The following is a 24878-nucleotide window of genomic DNA, read 5'->3' as shown; positions in this document are numbered from 1 at the left end:
GATCGGAAAATAGTGAATGGGATAAAACTCACCTTTCACCTTTTAATTCATTAAAAGATATTATTAAGAGAAATGAATCTACGACGTCGCGACGTGGACTATAATTAATTTAGAATTAGTACGCTCGGGCTGTCGCATTCTATTCTCCTAGTCTTCTTATTTGATACCCATATCGATGGCATTATTATGAAAAAACTATTCCAGCATATTCTTTCTTATTTACCCTACGATTAACGAGCGTAAGACCTCAATGAAATCCTAAAAAAAAAAATAAATAAATAAATAAAATGTAATCACTTGTAAACTTATGTGGGCAGGGCAGAGTTTTATCATTCTTACACAGAAATAGTACAGTTTTCCGCAAAGTGGACAGTGGAAAATGGAAAATTTCAGCCTACTGTCTTTCACGATTTGCGAGTAACGAGGAAAAATCCACACATTTTTACTTCGTGAAACGGAGTTGCTTTCAGTTCACGCTTTGTTGCGGACGTATGCTCCGACCAATTTGACCCATTTTCAATAGGGACCTGCGTGCGAACACTTCCAATGTTTCTACCAAATTTGAAATCGATATGTATTCATTTTTGCAATCGGAAGAGGGTCAACAACACACACACACACACACACATCACATAAACACACAGACGGCCAGATATTGCTTGATCAAGTCAGAATTTCACGCTGACAAAACGGGTCTCTGACGCTTCATTTTAGGTGTCGCAAACATAACGACAAAATAAGTGCACCCCCATCCTAGACACAATATAAATTCCGTTCAGCAAAAACGACTTTTGGGGCGAAGAAACTACGCGAAGAAACCCCATGAATGGGTTTTAAATTATTGATTGCTCGATCATATAACAAATTATCGATTGGACTCATATCTTAATCACAAAAAGTATGAATACACCCGGAAAATAGGGCTAGTGACGCTTCCTGGGCCAAATTTGCAAAATGGGGGCAAAGGTCAGTTCATGGTCAATAAGCGTAGCATATTGTGCCAGTTCTCCAACTCAGCTTCACTATGTTTTACTGATAGCTGATAGTAATGTTTTCCTTTCATCTGAGCATTTTCTAATGCGCTATATACAGTTTATCTGTAAGGCTATCAAAGTAAATTTTGTACCGGAAATGAATTTTTCGCAAATAATTTTGCATTGATTTCTGTTATAAGTTTCATAGGCACATAGACGAGGGTTTTCTGAAAAGTTGCCGACCTAAGAAAATGGGTGGGTATTTGTTTGCCAAAAATCGTCTTTATTCATTAACGCAGTCGCCTTCAAAGTCGATGCAATCAGACCAATTCTCTTCCAACTTTTCTATACCTTTTGTCTAAAGCGATTTGTACGTGTCTTAACGACTGTCAAAAAACACTTGATGAACACTACTATGGACTTGACACTTCCTGGAGCATCCTGGGGAGTTCGATCCGGAGAATGCTATTGTACTGTACTGTTAGCAACCGCTCACATCCATTAAAGTGTCACTTTTCTCATACCGAAACCATGATCTCTGTCTCTAAGTCTAACTCACCTCGTTGTTAAGGTCACGTCTTAATTCAGTTAAGGAAAATCGTTCAGAAAGCATCACGTACGTAACGTCCAACCCGTCTTTAATATTTGTGGGCACAGTACCGGACATTCTCAACGACTCACTCATACGACTATCAAACTGTATAAGTGCATCTTTAAAGTAAGCAAAATTTTCAAGACCCCAAAGTGAAGAGTCCAATATAAATACATCTCATAACCTTTTTGGGCGAACTCACGTAAGCATTTTTAGAGATTACATGACCGACGAAGTTTTCTCAGAATAAAGTTATTGTGTCAAGAGGTGTACGGCATGTTTTGCAGCATTCGATCAAAAATATATATCATCCAAGTCGAAATCGTCTAAAATTAGCAACAAACGCTCAGTGATCAGGATGGTGTGGCGTTCTCCATTGAGCATAAGCGCAATGCCATTTTCATGTTAAAAAATGACACTTTCAGCCCACAACCACACCTAAAAGTTAATTCTTGTGCACGTACAAGTGTTTTAGGAGCAGCAGGGGCGTGTTTTTCCCACTAAAGAAACAATAGCATTTATATATTGGAACTTATGTAACCAAATATGAGTTTCATCTCGCAAACAGGAAACGTAGCCGTGGGTTCGTTGTTTTCTCAATGAATTTTAATAGTTTCGATACGCTGCACAACTATGCATGTAATGTACTCTACAAATAACTTCAAGATATCTTTTAGTTACGTTACATGGAAAGAATGTCCTTGTGTCGCTCTCTTCTCTTTTTTGTTTTTTTTTTGTTTTTGATATTCTGGCCGTTTCTTGAGTAGTGAATCGCTAAAGTCGACTAATGGCTGTTCGTAGCCTTTGTTTTGAATCGTTTCACCGAACTTTGACAGACGACACCGTTCTGGTTCCACCGAACACAGAATATCTATATAAATTCGTGCCATAGCCATTCGGTCTAGCGGTCCATGTGGATGGTACACCTGTATCCAGTCATGAATTTTTACGCCTGGAATTCCAAGTAACCATATGATGCAAATGCAGTTGCGCAGTTCGTGCATAAAAATTGGCTTTCAACGAATGCTATTTTCTGGACACAACAGTGGACGTGTTAAACGCTAATATCAATTACGCTATGATGTGTCAAGGAGAAAGTAACACCAACGATACAGATTGACATTGAGCGACATCTATTGGCGACATCTATTCTGGTTTCATACTTACATGCCTGACACATGTTCTGCAAGAGGAATAAATTTCCCAATTGGTAGACTGGCGGGCTCACAACGCCTGAGAAGCGGCGAGCAACGATAAAAAGGATTTTCCATTTTATCAAGAAAGCACACCCAGGAACTTCGCTTTTACTTCTTCACTGACCCTTTAACACGTTTTAGGTTGTTTTGGTAAAACTAAACGCCCGATATATATGCCACAAATATGCCACAATTATCCAAAGTGAGCAATGGCGAAGTGTGATGCCTCACCTGATGAATATTCGCTCATTCCACGTTTGTCTGCGTCTATTTGAATTTGAACAACGAGTAAATGAAAAAATCGCATTCTCGTATGAAAAGGTATTTTTATCTTCCTCGGATTTGCTGCGAAGAGGCATCAATTTTCTTCACTTATTGATTTCTAAATTTAATTACGGTCTCTTTTACATTTAAGATTTCAAACCAAATCGGATAATAGTGTAATATATATATATGTTTTAAATTTTTACTGACTTATGTATAATATAATATGTATGTATGTCCCCCGGTGCTTTGTTAACGCATTTGCGGAAACTTTAGCGCTATATCATTAAGAGATTAGTCAATTGAAAAACTTTACTTTTACATTCCTCCCCAATACTATGAAAAAGATTCAATATTATATTGTAGTGACACAACTTACTTGCAGTCGGGGACATTTTACACAATGCAACAATACGAACAAGCACCCAGATACATATACATATATATACATATATATACATATATATATATATATATATGTATGAAGGTAAATGAAATGCAAGGTAAAAAACATTTTCTGTACCTAATAAAGTACCATATATACAATAAATGCATAAAATACTATTCGGAATGTATACAAACAAAGACACAACACATATGCACATATATTACAGCACAACATATTCATGCAGTGGCAATATCCACTGTCAGCAAATGTGTGACAATGATGTATTGCCGTTGCTCGGGGTTCACAAAGCTAAAAAAAAACTCTTTTTTCTTTTTTCTTTCTCTTCTGCTTCTTGTAAGGATAGTAAATATAAAAGGCAAAGGAAAGAGAAATAAAGTACATAAAATGGTAGAAGAAATGTACGCTCAAGTACTTTAGCCTGAGCAGTAAACGCATACGAGTGTGCATGCAAGACACATTAGAAATTTTCTCAACATTGTATACACTTGAATATTGTACACAGTAACCAACACACAGCAAAGTCTGTCTAATGAATAAATTATTTTTCAACACATTCTACGCGTACAAATGCATAACAGCTAAACACAGCAAGCGTGCATATATTTTTATTTGATTCTATTTTAAATCATATATTTCACAGTTACGCAAACAAATATATGCATACACGGATGCACGCATATGCATATGAACGTAAACGTAAGCATATATATATATTCATGCATATCGTTTTCTTCATTTACGGGTCTTCCATGCATACTTTGTATGCAACGAATGTAAGTAAGCACTAGACTTGACTTGACTTAATGGTCAGTCAGTTATTTGACTGTACTTGGGCGCCAGCATTTAGATGAAAAAAGAAAGAAAGAAAAAAAAAAAAAAAACAACATGATGTGAAAAGACGCCATAAATAATAAATAAAAAAAATAATAAAAAAAAATTAAAACGCAGAAGTAAACTGAAATATGGACGATTTTTTAACAAAAAGAAAAGATTATTTTTAAGTGCAAAAACATCCTTGTGAAGTTTAAAAACAAAAAATAAAATTTGAAAATGCTGCCGCTGTTGCTGCCCTTGCTGCTGCTGCTGCTGCTACTGCTTTAGTATCGAATCTATTTCCCTTAAATACGATTCCCTTTTCTTTTCGTTTTTCTTTTTAACCTAAATAATAAAATTAAAGAATCCTAATAAAACCCAATTGCAGCCATGAAACATAGGCACACATGTGTTTTTTTTTTTTTTTTATTTTACTTGTTTTCTCTTTTTCCTTTTTCACGTTCGAAAAGAATCTGATTAACTTGATTTCGAAAAGAAATTGAAGGGACACAATTGTCACCCTTTTGTTGTCAACGCGATTAAGCATAACTTAACTTACGCAACGATCTCGCAAAGCTAGGGTGCCATCAAATGCCCAAAGAGCTGTATCGTCCACATATACATAGGTACATAGGTCGACGTGATTACTATCAAGTCAGTTGCAAATCATTTACATATTCAATGCATTATCTTCCGTAACGCTCGTTACCTTTCTTTCTAATTAATATTAAAAGTTTATAGAGAAAATTTTAACAAGAAGCGAAAGCTTCTAAACAGAGAGAGAGAGGGTTAAATTAAAAATTTAAAACTCAGTACAAATGTACTGTCCACATAACAATCTCTTATTGAACATTCTCATCTTTGACAGAGTACGGCTTACCGTTAATTACTTTCAAAATGTTCGCGATTATGAAAACAAACAGAAATCACTCGAAATTGATTGTCATACATAAACGTAAAACATATTTTGTTTAAATGCTTCGGCCCGTTTCAAAGAATCAAGTCTTTTCAGCTATTGCAAGTAAGACATGTCATAATGCATTGTATGTAATTAAACGCACTTCCAAGACAGACCTACTTACAAAAAAAAAAAGAGTACCACATATGCACACTTGCTGCCAGTGACAAAACGAGTTTGTATTCTTCAATATTCACTTCGTTATCGTATATGATTTCGTTTAAGCAAATCTTGCTCCTTTACTCCTCTTTATTGTGATAACTAATCAATTCATAAAACTCATATTAGATAAAAGATGAAATGTGTAATTGACTAAAAAGTGACGAAAAAAGTCAATTAAAAATTATCACTAACTGAAATCATTAACAGTAGCTTGACAATCGGAATCGGAAGAGGAGCAACTATTCGCTTCTCTTCACTACATTATCAAGCTTCGAAAAATCAAGATTCGAAACATATATTCGAGCAGAGATTTACAGAGGTGATGAGATTGTGAATGCAAGCACTCAACAGGGAGAAAGGGAGAAAGAAGTAGTAGTTAAGATATCCTCTAAAATGAATGTATGCCTGATCGTAAGATGAATTGAAATTGATTCAATTAAATTTGATGCTAATCTCGGGAGCTAATCTTTAGGAGAATTTTTCCAAATCGAGCTCTTAGTTGCTTCAAGAAATTTCAGTTTATCACAAAATGTTCATCCCGACTCGATATAGTGAGAACATCCTAACTGCTCAAATGGCACTTAACCCCTTTCTTTAAGCTTTAAACGTTTTTACTATCATTAACGAATAATGCTGGCATACTAAACTTTGTCTGCTTGTGCTTAGTACATAGCCGCATCAAAGATCAAACAAGGTCTGTATATATATACACCTCATTGTTAAAAAATATGTATATAAATTGGGTCCATTTACCTTTCGGTTCGGTCGGTCTACCCTTCCTTCCGTACATATGTCATTTTCAGAATGATTCCAATCTGCTGAACGCTATATATTTACCCACCCACAATTAAGGAAGGTGGCGATCATTACATGTTCCCCACAAAACCAAACTTTCAGTTTCAGTTCGATAGGATACATTAGCTTTGATTATCAGGTCGGTCCGTGTTCGGCTGTGTAAAACACAATTAATATGAGAATTCCATCTTCCATCAGTTTTTCCATCTTTTATCGTTAAAGATCGAATTTGATCTTTTATATGTATCTGAAGACTTGCTTTCGTACACGATGACAATCACTGAAAGCTAAAACAAAACGACGAAAGCATCAACAAAAACGAAACGCGTCCTGGTTAGAGCGAGTTTGTGGCAAAATTTTACCCGAAAATATATCTCTAACCTCATCCTTTAGTTACAGTTTAGAGCATTTCCTTCTCATACATCTCTCGTTCGAAAAAACTTAGCCAAGGACGCCACATGTAACACTAACCGTACGTGTCTTAAGAAAAATCACAAAAAAAAATTTTTTATTGCTTTTTTTGAAAATTTTCATTGAAAAATTTATCGCCAAATATGCAAAATAGTTGAAATGATGTGTCACGACTTATGAAAGAAGGAAATTACTTGTAAGACGTAAATATTTGAAATTCTTTTGCATTTGCATTACTTAACTGTATTATAATTTGTTTCTATTTGTTCCTCCTATAAAGTTCTATAATTAAATAATTTTAAATTCCATTTACGTTCGTAAATCATTATTTATTTAACATAATGTCGCTGACGTTTTGTAATTTCAAATTCTTCGGAGTTTATTGGCAAAGCTTAATATATATATAAAAAATAAAAAAAAAATAAAAAAAAAAAAAACCTATAAATATTTCTAAGAGAATAATGAACATTTGCTGGGTGCGTAGAACATTAAATTAAAAAAACAAAACAAAACAAAACCAAAAAGAAAAGGAAAGAAAACAATATTAAAAAAGATATAAAACAAAATTTTATTTACTTATCGCTCGATTATTACGATACAGATCTCCATTAAAATCACAATTATTTACTGATTCGTCGTATATCAAAAAGTAAATTACGTGCAATTTCGACATTCCACTCGCCCGTCAATCTGAACAACCCATATACAATACACATACGCATATACAGACTAGACTAGATGACATGTTGTCATCCTCATTCCAAAATCATTCAATCAGATATGAAAATGAATAATAGGTGTCCTTGCTTAAAGTTTGGCATTCGCCAATTTTGTCTTCGGCAAGTCACGTATGCACGGTCCCACCTTGACTCGAGCACGTCTGTGCGTATTCGCCACTAAACTCATCTTTCCTTTACAATTAATTGCACTTGTTCCATTAATCACATCGCTTCGTTCAATGCCATACTCGCCCAAAATCGAGGAACTCTATTACGTCTTTCATATCTTCTCCGCTGAAGAACCGCTCACTTAACTGTCACATCACATATAACTTTATATATATATATATAAAATTAATACAAATTGTATCGTAGAAAAATGTTTTCAGCTATCTTCTACTAACATAGATTCAACTTTTAATTCGTTCCATATCGATTTGCAATCGTTTTCTAAATTCGGTTCCGTACGCCTATTCGTTGAATATTGCTCGCAATTTTCTTAAACAATATTAGAAAGAGATTGGACCGGGTCAATTTGTGGGGGCATTTTCCCTATGACGATCTATCCTGCGAAGATTTGTTATATGTCAGAAAAATTGTCATTGTTATTATATTACATTGTCAATAAAAATCGGTGAAAAATAATGTTTTGTCATAGTAAGTGAATGTAGATAATCTGGATACGATGGGTTTATTTTTTGAACACTTTTATCTTTTTTATGATGATATATATATTGCAAAACAGTGACTTCAAATTTACTATGTGATGAGGTTCGACAATGGGATTCATCCCCATATGGGGGATTTTTTAATGAAGAGTACGCCTTTATTGCATGGGTAGTTGGAGAACTATTTTTCGATTATATGGTATAGGGTACTCTAATAGCCGTCTTTGCCCTACTATATTATTTTCAACTTGTTCATTCTTCTTCTTCTTCTTCTTCTCTATTTTCAACCTATGCATAATTAAAAACTTGATAAACAAATAATCAAGAGTACTCAAGAGTACCTCATTCGTAATAAGGTGATCGGTGTGAAATTAAGTAAAGATTGTTTGCATCTTAATATATTTCATATATTCGTCGTTTTCAGCAACTCGAACATTTACAAGAACATCCAACTACATTAAAGCTTATTAAAGTTTAAATTCCTATTCCTGTAAATCTTATTGGTTGACGAGATAACACTAAAATATGAAACACATACAAATCACTATTTTAATGTTCAGCGATCTCGATGTGTTGCGGCTACTTATGAATCTTGCAATCATGAATAATAATTCGAAATTTCATGGATGTATAGCAACTTTTGCCTTGGCCTGAGATGATAATAGTATGAGGCACAACAGTTTTGTTAAATTTTTTCTTTTTTTTTTTTTTTTTGAATTTTTTTCGACCTTTTAAACTTTTCAAAATAATATTTTTTACTTTTTTTTTTGCTCTCCATTTTGACGTTTGTTTACTTACAAAAAGGAAACTTCTTTGGACACTTTTGATTTTCCCAGCTCGGCAATTTGTATAAAATTTTCAAATACTACACGTGAATAGAACAAGAAGAGGAAAAAACGCAAAAATTTAATATCTAAGGCTAATATCTTTTGTTTTATTTATCACTTTCCAAGAGTCATTGGCTCGAAACCAATTTTTTTTTTTTTTTGGTTCATTCTATAATGGGAAACGCTGCAAAATCTATTATAAAAGTTTACTTAACAATTTTCTTCTGTAGGAAATTTTTGAGAAAATGTACTTTTCAAAATTTTGTGGGAAATTTTCAAAAACTTATTTATAGGAAATTTTTTTATTTAATGTAAAAAAAAATGTTTATACGAGAATATTTTTTCGAAAATTTTGAAGATTTTCGTGTCAATTCCTTTTCCCTTCTCTTTTTTCTTCATTTCGATTGAAACAGCTTTCTGGACAATTCCAAGAGAAACGTATGCGTAAACGCTTATCCTTCCAATTTTTATTAATTGTATGTCTTTTATATTCATGCGTATATATGTAAACGTGAAATAAAACAGTTTCGGGTTTTAATGCGTTCTTTGTCTGTGATATTATTTTTAAATATTCAAGGACAACAAAGCACAACATAAGCATAATATAATTATCAATCAAGCCAAGTTATTCATTGTTTTCGAAATTATTCCTGAACAAATTGCGCCCAAACAGGTGGGAAAGGATATTAAAAAAAAATTTGACAAATCTATATATAAACAAAGCTGCGCTCTCGTCATTTCAATCCTGCGATAAAGAGGAGTTCGCATGTCCAAGAGTTCATTTACGAAAGATAACTATATTTGACGTAGAGAGAATCTCAAATGGCTTCCAATTCAAGTTGTGTTTCAATTCATTAACTACGAGCTTGTCAGCGGAGAATTACACCGTAGTATTTTATCGTTAAGCATTGAACTTATTTGCTGTCACAGCATCGCACGTGAGCAAGCGATTAATTCGAGTTTGCGCATCTAATTGCGCATGAGTGCATAGTAATCATTCTTTCATAAATCATTTTTATATATTTTGTGTAGGCAACCGAATGACATGAGCACTTAAACCAAGAGCACAATAAAGAAATTGCATAGTGAGCATATTTCCCATAAAGCTTTATGCACTCGAGAATGCACTTCTAATTTGACTTACTTAAGGACCCCTTACGAACATAGTTGGTTAAAGGTGCTACCATATATAAGTATATAAATCTATACATTCAGGGAAATCAATTTAAATTTAAATTTCATTTAGGTTTTAATCTTCGATCGCATTGAATTTGAAGTTCGCTTTTCTGTTCAGAATTAGCGGAAGGATTGCAGACAGATTTTTACATTTGTTCGGTGAAAGGAAATGCAGTATTGTTCAATTCTCTATCAAATATATTGCGACTTTTTGATCTTCATAGCACTGACTGCAGATCTTACCCTCATCCGAAGATATAGCAAGCGTGAATTGCAAAACGTTTCAAATGAAATGACTTACTTAGAACGCTAAGTATTTATGGCTAAAGGCTCATAATAATCCATATTGATTTTAATGTGTGTAATACATTTTCAAATTATGTTAAATGCTCAATAATAAAATATTTAAAACACGAAGAGATTTGTTAAAACACTCGGTAGTAAAATATCTAAAAACATAAATACATAAACAAATTATATACGTAATAAAACTTAAAAACATTTGTAGATGTACACATTACCGAAAGCCAATAGCAAATGAATTTGGTTTAACACTTGAATTCGGTTGAATGCACACTTGAAACAAATAAACAAAAAAAAAAAAAAAAAAAAAAAATGAAGAAGAAAAAAATAAAACACCACATAAATAATTGAATTTATAGAGAAAATAAAATAAAATTGAAACGACAGCACACATATATATGTATATATATATATACATATACGCGTATGCATATGCACACCATTAGTTGTGGTTATAAAATGCAACAAAACGTTTAAGCATGTGTGCGTATGTGTAAGTGTGCGTGCGTGTGTCTGTGTGTGTGTATGGATATATATGAAAAACTATAGCCACTCAGTCCAAAATGCCGCCTCCACAATGATATTTTAATAAACTCTCTACTGTCATGTATTTATGTGAATGAGCCTGTACATGTGAATGTGTTCGACTGCAATAAGTGTATATCACTGAAGTGATAAATGTTGTAATCACTGTTTTAAATTATATCACACACACACACACACACACACACACACACACAGAGAGAGAGCACGATAATAAAAAACAAAGCAAACAAAAAAAACAAAAAACCCATATACACATACATATATATTTACATATATATATATATATATAGACATATAAGTTAACATGTTATGCGCGAAAAAACGTCAGTACTTCAAACAAATTAGTGTTATTTGATATTTTTAATGCACATACAGACACGCGCGACGTTACATGCAAGTTATTTAAGCTTTTCATCTATTGTGGGCGTTTTTGTAGAACTGTGCTTGGGGGTCCCACGTCCACTTTTGGATTCATCGGCGATAGATACAAAACGAGACAGACATAATTAAATCATTGATCATTCTTCTATCAAATCACACACATATATAGGGGGCGCGGGATGATGATCAACGAGACACGCAACAATTTTTTCGCTGATGCAAACTGAACGAAACAATTAATACGCTATCATCCGCTAATGGTGGGTGTAAATGTACAAACTATACTTACATATATATATATATATACATATGTTGGCATAACTATCTACGCTATATTTTATGGTTAGTGGTATTTGTAGTGGCACTTATGTGCACATATGTATAATATAGAAAACCTTTAGGGGGAAGAAAAAATCGTCGCTACGTACAGTGTAAACGCATTGTCAAAATGCTTTATCCTACAACAAAGCCGCAACATATATTTCGTGTTTTTCATAGGTCTCGCATGGGAATATATTAACTTTCCGTCACCGTATGTAACAATACGTGAAAGTGTACGTTAAATAAAACGAAACTAATCGATCGCAAGCTGTTTGAGGTGCTTTCATGCTGAACAAATGCATGCAGTCTTTACTCTTTGCAGTAGTAATTAAAATCTTTTCAAACTGGCGACGCCCGGATAGATAACGTTCCCCAATCGTAGTGCGTGAAATGATCGAATAATGCATTTCAAGTTGAATTTAACTTCCCTTCTTTCACGTCTTTTTTTCTTTTCTATTCGTTTTTTCCAAACAACTTGTTCGTCCTTTTTTTATATGAGATTCGTAACTGGAAAAAAAAAAGATTTTCCGAGATTTTTGCATTCGCAGCTCTGATGAGTACGATACTGTTGCTGTTATTGTTGTTGTTGGTGTTGCTGTTATTGTTGTTGTTGTTGTTGTTGTTGTTGTTGTTGTTGTTGTTGTTGTTCTATAAATGTTTATGTCACTTACATAATAGTTTAGTTTAGTTTTTTTCTATCCGCGTTGTCGCTCTTCTTTTTTATTCTCCTATGACGCTTCTATTAAATGACGTTCACCCTGGAATCGTATTAAATGTCAGTCTTCATTTTGTTTGTTGTTTCTGCGAAACTTCAACTCATCCCCAACCAATTCATCTATTCTGCCTATACCTCCCTGACGCCATTTGTCCTCGTATGCTTTACACGATAGTGTTTGTTGCTATTTGCTGATGCTGATGCTGTCGGCGGAATTATTCATTCACTGCATAAATTTTGCCACTAGTTGTGATTTTCAACATTTTCGGCATATTTGCGGTTTCACTTTTTCACTAACATCCATTTTAACATGCATAATACCCTGTTTGTATGTGTTTGTGAATATATATATATATATATATATATATATATATATGTACGTATGAAGTGTTTACTAAAATTACCACTCAATTATATAATTTTTTTCCGTTTATCAATAGTTTAAAGCACGCGCAGAGTTTTTCTCGAGAGAATAAAAGGGAAATAATTGATGGGTGAAACGTTTTATAAAACGTCGTCTAAGCCACCATGAACACCATTAAATTCTTCTCCTCTATTTATATCATGTTGTCGTTTATTATCACAGAATTATTAATATATATATTTTTTTTTTTTTCTTTTTTTTATTCTATTAATCATATTCTCTTGCAGACGGTATAGTTGGTCCGGGCACTATAACATCACCGTGGACGCCCGTAAGCGCTGGTCCGCCGGGTCCATTAGGACCCGCAGATACGAATGGCAGTATGGTAGATAGTAAAAACCTTGATGTGGGCGACATGAGTGACGTAAGTAGAAATAAACCTAACCTAACCTTAACTACCAGCTACTGCGAACTCGCAGCAGTTGCTGTCAGTGAAGCTTGATGCACTTCATATATAAAGATATTTGCCTCATTTATTTCATACAAGTATCTAGAAGATAAAAATCATATATCTTTCTAAAAATCGCGATTTGCAAATATGCGGTAAAAGTAGTGCACGTCGCTAACTGCTGGGACAAGACGCGTACTGCGAATTTTTATTTCATATAAGATTTTAGTTTGCTAGATGAGCTGACATGGCTTACATTTTAAGAATAAAATTAAACAGTGTGTAAACACGCTACAAGCGTTATTAAATAGAAAACTTTGCAGCGATGAGACGGAAAAGAAAAACGCAGAAAATTAATTGAAGAAAGTACCAAGTAAAGACAGGCGATTATATGAGAGACATTCCAAATTTATTGACCACCCTATCGTAGTCTTTTTTAAATTCTGAAAATTGAAACTTCTTACGCAAACCGTCCATAAATAAAAAAAAATAAATTTTTGTAATAGGAACGCTGTGCACAATTTCACAATTAACTCGTGACCGTTTCCGTGAGAGAAAAGAACAGCTCCGCATTATTAAGCCTCATATAAAACTACCCATCGTTGGATGAGCCGATCCAATCGTTGACGAAATATGGTTGTCAATGAATTCAAAAGAATTAATTTCTATACTAATTTGTTGTTGTGTTAACAAGCATCTCTGCTAGCCATAAACCAATTAACCGAAATAGTCGTTTGAGTCATATTTGAAAGATTCAAGCTAACATATATCCGATATTTATGTAGCTGGCATACAGCTGACACTGTGACAATTCGTCAATTCTTCTCAATACTTCGTATACGGTATTAGATCGTGATCAAATATGGAAAGATCGCTCTTTGTTGTTTTAATTCCAGGACTGCAGCTTAAGAATCCTATGGCCGACTCTAGTAGATACCCTACACCAATTTGCCGAACCCAAATCTTCACAAAACATTAAAAATTAGACAATGTGGTCGTAGAGAGGCTTACTCGCCGTAGAGAATGAGGCGAAAACCAGATTTGGCTCAAAGTTAACACAGTGCATTTATATACCAAATCATTAGTTTCATCATAAAATATTAAAAATAATTCTCTCTCTCTCTCTCTCTCTCTTTCTCTTTCTCTCCCTCGTTTTTTATCACAAATTTTTTTCATATAAAGATTCCTTCCAAAATAAGATAATAGTAATGTGAATAGTAATCGTAAAAATTATCCGAGACAATCCATTCTCAATAGCGGTCGTCCTATGAATGCCGAAAAATGACAGTTTACCAGATTTTATTAAAGCACCTGAACCTGTTAATTGACTATTAATGCATATGGATTGACATTGAAGATGGACGAACGGACAGATATGCTTAAATGATATGACGATAGGTGAATCTATCCAAAGATATTCTAAGTGTTGCATAAACCCGCATATACTTAATATATACTCTCATCATAAATGTGTGTGTGTGTGTAGGATGTAAATACACGAAATACTTTAAAAGTACTAGCAATACTTGATCTATCCTTCTGATTTTGATGATAGACAGAGGGTCACATATCTTATTATTACTTTTAAGGATTAAAATTTAATAATGAAGCAACACATGCTGTACAAAGGCGCTGCAACGTACGTATAATGAGCATTCCGTCTGAACGCTGTCAATACGCTTCATCAGTGTAATTTGACACCTACATAAGTATGTCAATAGGTTTTTTATGAAAGACGTATATAATACACAAAACAGCCGTCATCTCCTTGTTTTCTACTTAATATTCTTACACTTCATTCAACTGTTAAAAGGTTACATGCTCCCATACACATATATACTAAGGGAGGGAAAGACAGATCTTATAAGAGTACTTAACTTCATTGGATGGATGACAATTAAAAACTGACACTTGTTTGCCAGTCGAGTGTATCATCGTATAAAGAATATATATCGACGTATGTGTATGTGTGTGTGTGTGTATTGCTTTTGAAAGAGAAATTCGTGTTTCTTTTTTTATTTTTTTTATTTTTTTTTTTTTTTGTTCTTAATTAAATTTTACTGTTTTTTTTTTTGCTTATACGATAAAGACTGTGACAAAGTCATTGCTTTTTAATTGATCTTATTTGTACGTGTGTATGTGTGTTTGTTTCTTCTTTATAGGATGAAAAGGATCTATCGAATGCTGATGCCGAAGGCGTATGGAGTCCTGATATCGAGCAAAGTTTTCAAGAGGCCCTCTCAATATATCCACCATGTGGACGACGAAAAATCATACTCTCCGATGAGGGTAAAATGTATGGTAAGTGAAGAAAACAAATAAAAATTATCTTAATGAAAATTTTGAAATAAATTATATAAAAGGACAGACGGATACTTTTCGATTGTAAATCAAAAGCAATTACTGACTGTATCGCTGAGTAAGGTAAAATTACGAAAACGATAACACCGATCATATACATGTGTAAGAAATAAGAAATTCGAATAGCAGTCACGAATCCTTAGATTGATTGCGTGCACTTGATCGCATTCTCTTTTAAGTTTTTTTTTTGTTTTTTTTTTTCTGGTTTTTTGAAAATTATTTTGTCATTAGTCGTTGATTCTCTTGTTTCATTTTTCGTTTTCAACTTTATTCCTTATGCATTTACAACATTTGCAGGCAATTTTTTTTCATTAGTATAAAAAAATGATCTCATCGAAAATTTGAAAATTACCTGAGCTGCCTGGATTTCAAACAGTGCCGAGGTACGAAAGTAATCTTTTGGTCATTAGCAGTCATGTCGAAATAGTTTGGCTGCCACCAACTAAGTCATGCATTTATACATTTATATACATATACATGTCATTTATATTTCCCTGTTGTCTGCCGCCTCCGCAAACAAACGGATGTACGATATTTTGAAATGTTTAGTTCGGAATCTAAAACTTCCCATGACCGAAGAAACGTATGGTTAAGCTTGTTATTTCGTAAATCGTTTTCCGCCTTCAAACCTTATCTAATTTCTAACACTCCTTAAAAAATGGCTCAAAAAAAAAAAAAAAAAAAACAAAGAGGAGAATCTGGCCAAACCATCTTAAAAAGTCGTTATTATGATTTTTTTTTTGCAAGACAAACCTTTTGCACACAAAAGAAACCTATACACAAACGCGTACATACATAAATATGCTGGCAAGAAAACTAACCAAAATGACAAATTTTCTTGACAAATTCTATATTTTTGCTGTTTGTTTTTTGTGTGCTTTTTGTTTCCTTTTTCAAGCATTTTAAAATAAATTACACACCATGACTGACAGTCATCCGCATGCCCATATATGCTAAGTACATACACACATAGGCACGCAGTTCCCTCTTGAAATATTACCAACAAAATGCTTTAAATACAATCTTGCAAAACGTTGTGTGTTATGACCAATTGAAAAGAGCAAAAAAAAAAAAAAAACAAGCAAGCAAGCAAACAAACAAACAAACCAAAAAAAAACTGTATTATATAAACTAAAAACATAGTTCATACGCTAAGTGACAGTTGCACTTTTTCACTCTTTATTACTGCTTCTAAATTATTAGTAAAATTTAGAGAAGAGTAGGAGAAATAGAGTGTGTATGTGTATGCCTGCGTCTAGCTGCGTGTGTGTTGTATATACACCTTTACTTCACATTCATCCTGCAGTTGATAAGCGAAACGTAGACAGAACAGCAATGCACTGAAATATTAGACGATAGTCACAATTTAAATGCATTAAGTTAATGCAGGCCACTATTTAAATCTGCCGGGATGTATCGTACTCGTCTTGGGCAATAAATTTAATAAAACTGTGCGGTTTCATTATTTTTATTATTATTATTATTATTATTATTATCATGATTATTATTACTATTTTGCTTAGTAACACACAACTGCACAACAAACGTGCAGAAAAGAAAATGTGTAGGTGTAGTGTGCTGTGTAGTCGTTTTCTTAACTCAGTTAGACGCGCTGCCACACATATCATGTCACAATTTAGAAAACCTTCTGAAAACATGCCACAATCGCGGCAGACACAATGATCTTTGCAAACTAAGCAAGCACACGAGTGTATCGTTATAAATGAAGAAGGAAGAGAATCGAATCGAAATGGTAAACACATATCTTTAATCTTAATGATTGCAATAAAAATATATTTTTGGTTGGATTAAATATTATCGACTAAGACTCCAGAGAAGCCTTTACATTCGCACAAGCATAGGCGCAAGCGCGATTGACTTTAACGCAACCTATATAATAATTTTTCCTTAACTTTTCTCAAAAAAAAAAATTTCGCAAAAATTCTCGATTATTTATTTATACAAGTTTGTCTACACAAGTTTGTTCGGTTGAATGTATGCAACACTCAAAAGGATTAGATTGTCCGTTTATTAGAATCATTTTCTGCCTCAATTCGAGCATGTCTGCGCGTTTACTTTTGTATTCAAGCAAAAAGCTGCAAATTTCAAGAGAAATGACTGGAAATGTATTGCGCAATGACGTTTTTAAAAACAAATATTAGTTATAGTAGGTTTTGATAGCTTACTAACTCTATTTTCTAAATTGTTTCTCATCAAACGGTTTCCATAAAAAGTAAGCCTTCGTATAACTGAATTTTTGCTATTTTATAACGAAGATGGTCAGATGAATTCGCAAAATGGTGTAGTGTATTTAAAAGTTGACCCTGCCAAATTATAACGCATTAACCTGTTTTGCTTACAAATTCATTTCATTAATATCTCCCAGAAATTTTCCAAATAGCCTAATATATTAATTTGTAATCTTGTATATTAGGAATCACATCACATTAGGACTCATTCTCTCACGTGAGGTAAAGCATTCAACCAAATGCGAATGCGCGGCCGATCAGTGAATGAAGAATAAAATAAGGAAGAACCCTTACTTACTACTATTCCTTTTCGTATCGTGACAACTTTGCCAGTTTGAACGATAATTGATTATGACGTCAATCAGATATTAACTGATCACGAAATAGCTCATATGCTAACTAATAAATGCGGCGGCAACAAATTCTTTCAATTTAAGTTTGTTGGCAATTTATGTCCTACTTGCGGTCAAAGCATTGCTTTTTTTATAACTTCAACATAAAAAGAATTGTTATCCAAACTTAACTTTTGCAACAATTCTTTGAAAAATGTTATCGATAAAGAATTTTTATAAAGTCTCAATAAATGAAAGTAAGTATATATTCTCTTAATTTTTGTAAAGCTCTAGATTCTAATATATTTTTAAACTAATAAATAAAAAAAATTCCCAAAAATATTTGCGTACAAAGAATGAGATTAACTAAGACCTTTTGCCATAGCCGTACATGAAGTCAAGTGATTAGAATACTTTACGGAATCAAATAACTGAGCTTAGAACAACATAAAAATTAAAGCAAAAAAGAAACCATCAAGTTACTAACAAGTTCCGATATAGGCATAAAGTTGCAGTTAGGCGTAGCCATGTAGTTAAGAAGCGCGACAACCAAATCGGAATATCTGGGTTCAGTAGTCAGTGCAGTAAACCATATTTTAATTACGATTGGTCTGTGGTAGTAGCTAAAGTGAAAGTTTGGTCGCGCACGCCTTCCCAGTCGTCTTTGTGACCATCACCGCGTTACCCCTGTGTCACTGGTCATATTAAAAAGCAACACAAAAAAGGTGTAGAATCTATACTCGCTATGTACGTAGCATAAATGACCGGAAATTTTTGCTTTCAGTAAATAGTTAAAGGTGCAAGCAGTTGTCTGGCAACTGTTTATGTGGTGCAAGTTTTGTTAAATTTTTCTTCATAATTCTTTTAAATGGGAAGAAAAAGTCCGCACTTGTCCTATGATCCTTTGGGAATTTAAAGAAGACAGTGATGGAAACAACTGGAAAAAATATGCAGTCTGAAGCTCTTATTAGAGCTCCAATCGGAAAACAAAGGCAATGCAGCAGGAACGTTGAATACATCGCGATCAGCTTTCTGCTGCGACCCGGCGAAATTAAGAAAACTCGGCAAGTTAAAGAAAACGGAAGTAGTTTATAACTCAACCTAATTCTATGAAACGATTCAAATTTCCGTTTTGTTATCTAAAACAGTGGAACATGTTTTTCAAAATTATTTGCTACGCCCGCGTAAATATTCTTAAAGATTTAACACGAAAAAACTTTTGAGAGAGCGCACGGGCAAGATGGTTACGCCAGAAAACATAGCAAAAGAACCTCAAAATTATTCTTCATAATCGTAAAGTTGAGCTGCAAGATCTAACTAACACTCCAAAGATATCAAAAGGCAATGTATTCACTATTTTTTGCAGGAAACTTTGAGCACGGGAAGATCGTTAAGCACCGCGTACACATTTGCTGCCTTGCTCGTCATTTGTTTTCGGTTGGCAAATTTGAAAAAGTGACTCCAAGACAACAATTGTACTAAACGACCAGGTTATTGCAGAAATCGCTTCCGATGAACCGAAAGCGATGATACAGCTTCCATTTTATCGACCTGTTTAATTAAATTTTCTGACAAAAATAGTAATCGAATATGGTTGACCCTGCCCGAATTTCCCGGATAAGCTTTCATTTAGAAGTGAACGTGATCGTGACAAGGACGGAATGAGAATATAAAATTTATTAATAATAATCAGGAATATGTGTCAAAAATCGAATAATTCCTTTATTGAATAAAGCAATATCTTTAATGTATGTATATACATACATATATCGCAAATTGTCGTTTTTTATATAAGAAATATTGACTTAAATACTTTGCCGAATGAAAACCCAAGCTATTAGAGATATTTACAGCTCTTTGCTTAATATACTGTTTTTATTCCCTATCAAAAAGTATGCAAGCATTTCCTTAGTTCTATTTTCTCCTAAAAGTATGCTTTGATTTTTTTTTACTTAGATTTTTTTTGCACTTTTTTGTTTACGAAACCATAAGTCACTTGTCAGTAATGTTAAATAATGTCTTTTAAGACCATGTTGTAAACTTTTTCCATAAATTCAACCGACAAAGAAAACAAAAAAAAAAAAAAGATAAAAATAAGGCGAGAGAAGCGAGGCAACGAAAAGAGTGTCAAGTCATTTGAATTGAATTGAGCATTTTTATATGTGTATGTATGTAATTTTCTATCCAACATAACGTATGTATATAAATATGTACGAATGGATATATACTTACATATGCAAATATAGGAAAAGTCTGAAAAAATGATGGTTGACAAAAACCTCTTTAACACAATAAAACTTAAGACACACCACAACAAATACAATGACAACAACAAATAGTTACAGTAATAGCAACAAAAACAACAGAAACATGTTAACAAAATTTATAACTTTTAAGGTTAAACAATTTTGTAACAAACTTCCAACAAAAGTATAACACAAAGAGAAAAAAAAGGACAACAATTACTTTGCTTTTTAAAACAATACAAAACCAACCATATATGAATAGTAATACATATATATATATATATATATATATATATATAAATAAATATTTATGTATATATATGTCTACACATATTTAACTTTTACATATAGAGAGAAATATGTATAAATGTCTACCAGTATATACAGTACAAGTATTGCTAAAGGCACAGGCCATCCACGATGGTGCACAATTTTCTCTACGGCTGGCATCTATAAAACAATAGCCCCAAACGTAACGTAACGAAATGAAACAAATCTACGACCGAGTTTTTCGTAATTTATGTCCTTTACGTTTATTGTTTTTCATTTAAATTGTAGTCAACTTTGTTTCGGTTTTGCATCAACAAAGTGAGGAAAGAGACGAACTAAAGTATAGAGTAAAAGTGATTGCTTTTTGTATAAAAATTGATTAAATAAACTTTTAAATTTAAATAACGTTATGAAAAATCTTTTTGAATCGTAGTAAAGATATTATAAAGACAGGAGTTGAAAATCGCCTTTTTCGTTAAAAGGAAGGCTGCTTTAGGTATAAATATAAATATCGACCAAAAGGAGTGTGAAAGGAACTTAACAACAACTTTCCTTCCTTACAACTAAATTAGGTAACTATCAATATGCACAGTCTTGGCCCTATTCGTAGATGGGCTAGAAAACCCAATGGACATAATCGTTTTGAATTTTGGCGCGTTTGCAGTCAACCGATAGTCCAACAAATCGCATTCGTCCAAAATCGTTTAAACAAGATTAACTCTTTTTCTCCTTTGCTCACATTAAACAGTAACCTGAGGTAGGGTTGTTAGTCCGCTTTTCACATTGATACGGATTGGACAGGCATTTGTCATAAAATACAGTTTCACTGAAAAATACACTTCATTGTCATTCCTTATTTAATACTCCTTCCTATAACTCATCCTTTAATGTTATTCTCGAAGCGGTTTCTTTTTTAGTGTGATCAAGGGAATCGAATGGTGTAAACAATAAGGCCTCGCGTAAAATAACTTTTAATCACAGAAAGCTATGTGCGCTAAATAAAATTAATAGAATAACATATTAAAGTTTAGTGCTTTCGTAATATATGACCGATAATTACTGTGCTGAAAAGTGATCTGCTTGACATACTGCGGCTGCTTTAGAGTACGCCTTTCCAATGCCTTTATATTTGAAGCATGCACATGCAGCGAGATATGTTCGCCCTGTTCTATCCAGGAATCTCTACAATTTCGATTACAATTTTTCAACGCCAACAGCCACCGATGATTTTCCGAAGCACTTTTTCTTCAAGTTCAATAACAGGCAGGGAAACCTTTTTTCCAAAGATCGGGACTTTTAGTACATAATTCGAAGCTTAAAATGAACTGCTGAAGCTGCGTAAGCTTCGACGAAATCGCTAATAGTATGACGTAAGCTTTAACTTTATAAAAAATATAATTTATAGAAACGCAATTCGCTCTCGCCTCCCTCTTCAATCCACAATCCGTTCTGACCATCACAGTAGTTGAAAGTAAAGGGGATATTCGCTGATGGTATCATTATGTAAAATAAAAACGATGAATAAATAGGAAAACCCCGTAAGGCACACAGTGAGTTTTGGTGGCGTCTTTTTAATCGAATTACATCAATTTTTAACTGAGCATTTATCTAGCAGTCAAAACTTTTTATATCATTTTTCAAAGCAACACCAACACCCACTGATAAAATACAGATTTTTTGCCGATTGCGACAGTGAACAAATAGATAGGCACCTGGACGAAAAAGCAAACATGTTAAGCTAGTCAGGAGTATGTGTGCTTCTCTGGCAAATATTTCTACCGATCTATTCAGAATCGTGTGATTGTCTTTCACGAAATTCAAAGGATGATATTACCCGAAAAAGGCAGTCAACTTATTTAAAAATAGGTAAATAAAAATAAAATTCGAGACCGGCACCAGGTCGCAAAAGCCTATCCACCCACCAACTGCGAATAACATGCCTGGGCCAGCTATATTAGAATGTGCGACATTCAGACCTTCAATTATAATTTGCTAAACATATATAAGATCGGAAAGAAAAAATTTCAAATGAGATTTTGGTGACGACGCAACCATCATATCGTAATGAAATTACGTTTTCCTGATAGCCTTTATTTCCATATAAGGAATAGCAAAAACTTTAAATGGGTTTGCACATTAAACTCTTCGGTAAGTGCATGCACACATTGTATTGATATTAAGCAGCGCATTTAAAACAACTTTAATATTTTTGTACAGCTATGTTTGAAAAATCTGTGTTTTAGATCATTTCAAATCTCTTAGTGAAGCCAGTGAAAACATCTCAATGAGGTGCAGCCCATCACCGAGCATTTCCGAGCATCCTGCAGCATTTCGTTCAACGCCGTTCATGTCAATGATTTTTCGAAGTAAGGCTTTATATGACGGCTGGTCGAAAAAGTGGTCCCAAGTGATCCGCATGCAAAACTTCATCAAAACATAGCAAGAATTGCGGTCTGTAGGTTGAGCACTCGACACAAAATTTTAATCTTTTTACCGAATATCCGTAAAAACAATTATGTTAAGTGCCATTTTTCTACTTGCACCTAACTTCACAATTGTTTTCTAAACCGTTTAAAGCGCAGCGTTCTGTATTGAAAATTAATTTGATACGACCTTGGAACATTTGAATATGATAGAACAATTATTTGGTCCCCCTCCCGTATGCATGTGCGGGAAAAGTAAGCCTTCATTCGATAACAAAGTTGTACTTTTCGAATTTTGCTATGAAATTCAGTTCAGAATGGCTTGACTTTGACATATAGCTTGGCTTTGATACGTTTAGATCACATAGATTCTATTTCGGTAGGCCTTCGTATATGAAGACCTTTTGAAAAATAAACGTTTCTATTATGATAAGGTTTAGTTTTTCGTGTTTGAACAGAAAAATTGGCTAAAACCTAGAAGCTTTTGACAACAAAATTACCCTTAGCAAAGTAGTATCAGCCTGGATCAGATTTTCGAATGTGCCCCGTATAAAGGCTGGTATGAAAAGCAAGCATTTACGTGACAGCGAAGTATGGGAATGAGTTTCATTATTTTATGACGGGAATGAATAATGTATCGTATTACACGAATTGGTGTAGGGTATTTAGCGGTCGACGTTGCCCGCCTACAATGCTTTTTATTCGTGTTTTCATAGTTTCTTTATATGTAGTATTTGTAAAAAATTTTCGCGACCTCTTTTCGCTAAGTAAAGAAGTGACATAAATAATTTGAGGAATCATTTAGCCTAGAATTCAGCGAATAATTTTGTATCGAATTAATTTATTTCTATCAGCAATAACAAGTAAAAGTTCATAAGTTATAATTACCGACCATGTTGTGAAAGCGAACGGGAAATTAATCCAAATTCAAAACAGTGCCACATAGATCAAGGTGAACTACAGCTTATAAAACTCGCTATAACTCCTTTGTTCCTAGATTTACCAATTATTCTTAAATATTCGTATTAAGTTAACTACACGCGATTGAATATATAGATATGCATATATATATATATATGTATATTTTTTGAACTGAAATGATGAAGATACGGAATCGATTTAAACCAACTTTCTGTTGATGGCAGAAAGAAATTACAAATAAGCCCATAATCATTATTAACGATGAATTTATGAAGAAGAGCGTAGTTGTATACGATTCAGGAAATTTAATGCGAATACGAGTGCGAATGCGAATGCGAATGAAAAAACTAAAACTACAAATGACAAAAATGTCTGAGAATAATTAAATATTTTACATGGTCTGCTGTTTAATTTGTTAAGTGTACTTTGGATTGAAAAGAACGCACAAGATGAATGCTTCTCGAAAAGCCGGACATGTCACAGTTTATTTATTATATATATGTGGATATTTTCGAAGCTAAAAAATAAATAAATAGAAAATGAACACTTTTCGGATATTTTCACAAGAGCAATATAACGATGTCAGCTATCAATAAGAAGCGCTACGAGAATTTGTCATTGTGAAAAAGCCTTGCTTACCATAGAGCGTTCATAGCGTCAGTTAGAAGGAATAGAGGTCTATTTATAGATCAGCTTTTCATTTTGTGTTCTCCGAATTTAGCTAAGCTGTAACCAAGCTTCTAAGATTCGATCAGAGGAAGGCAGTAAGATTAACGAAGCAAGTAATGTTTGATTTGCCGGCGCTATAAGCGGGCCTGGTAACGAAGAGTATTCACGCCTTGATCTTAAAAAGTAAGGTGGACAGAGCGAATGTACTTGATTTGTATTGACTACAATTTGCCTCTCCCTCCCCCTCTCCCTCTCGCTCTTGTGCTTGCTCTTGCTCTTGCTCTTTTAAAGAACATCATTAAGATAAATTGTCCTTTATCTCTCTCTCTCTCTCTCTCTCTCTCTCTCTCTCTCTCTCTCTCTCT

At 33.6% G+C, this 24878-nt stretch overlaps 1 protein-coding gene across 4 annotated transcripts in view; it reads left to right on the top strand.

Moving 5' to 3' along the window:
* The window catches only part of LOC119644384 (protein scalloped), a 101069-nt gene that overhangs the window by 46455 nt on the left and 29736 nt on the right, over positions 1-24878 (top strand). For all 4 annotated transcript variants that reach the window (XM_038043954.1, XM_038043946.1, XM_038043940.1 and 1 more), the window contains exons 2-3: positions 12882-13018; positions 15205-15343. In XM_038043954.1, coding sequence (XP_037899882.1) covers positions 12882-13018; positions 15205-15343 — 276 coding nt within the window. The remainder of the gene's footprint in view (positions 1-12881; positions 13019-15204; positions 15344-24878) is intronic.

The sequence above is a fragment of the Glossina fuscipes genome, unplaced genomic scaffold (assembly GCF_014805625.2).
Source record: "Glossina fuscipes isolate IAEA_lab_2018 unplaced genomic scaffold, Yale_Gfus_2 0, whole genome shotgun sequence".
Taxonomy (NCBI): Eukaryota; Metazoa; Arthropoda; class Insecta; order Diptera; family Glossinidae; genus Glossina; species Glossina fuscipes.
Note: the sequence above shows the minus strand (reverse complement) of the source record. Positions and strands in the feature narration are given on the sequence as shown.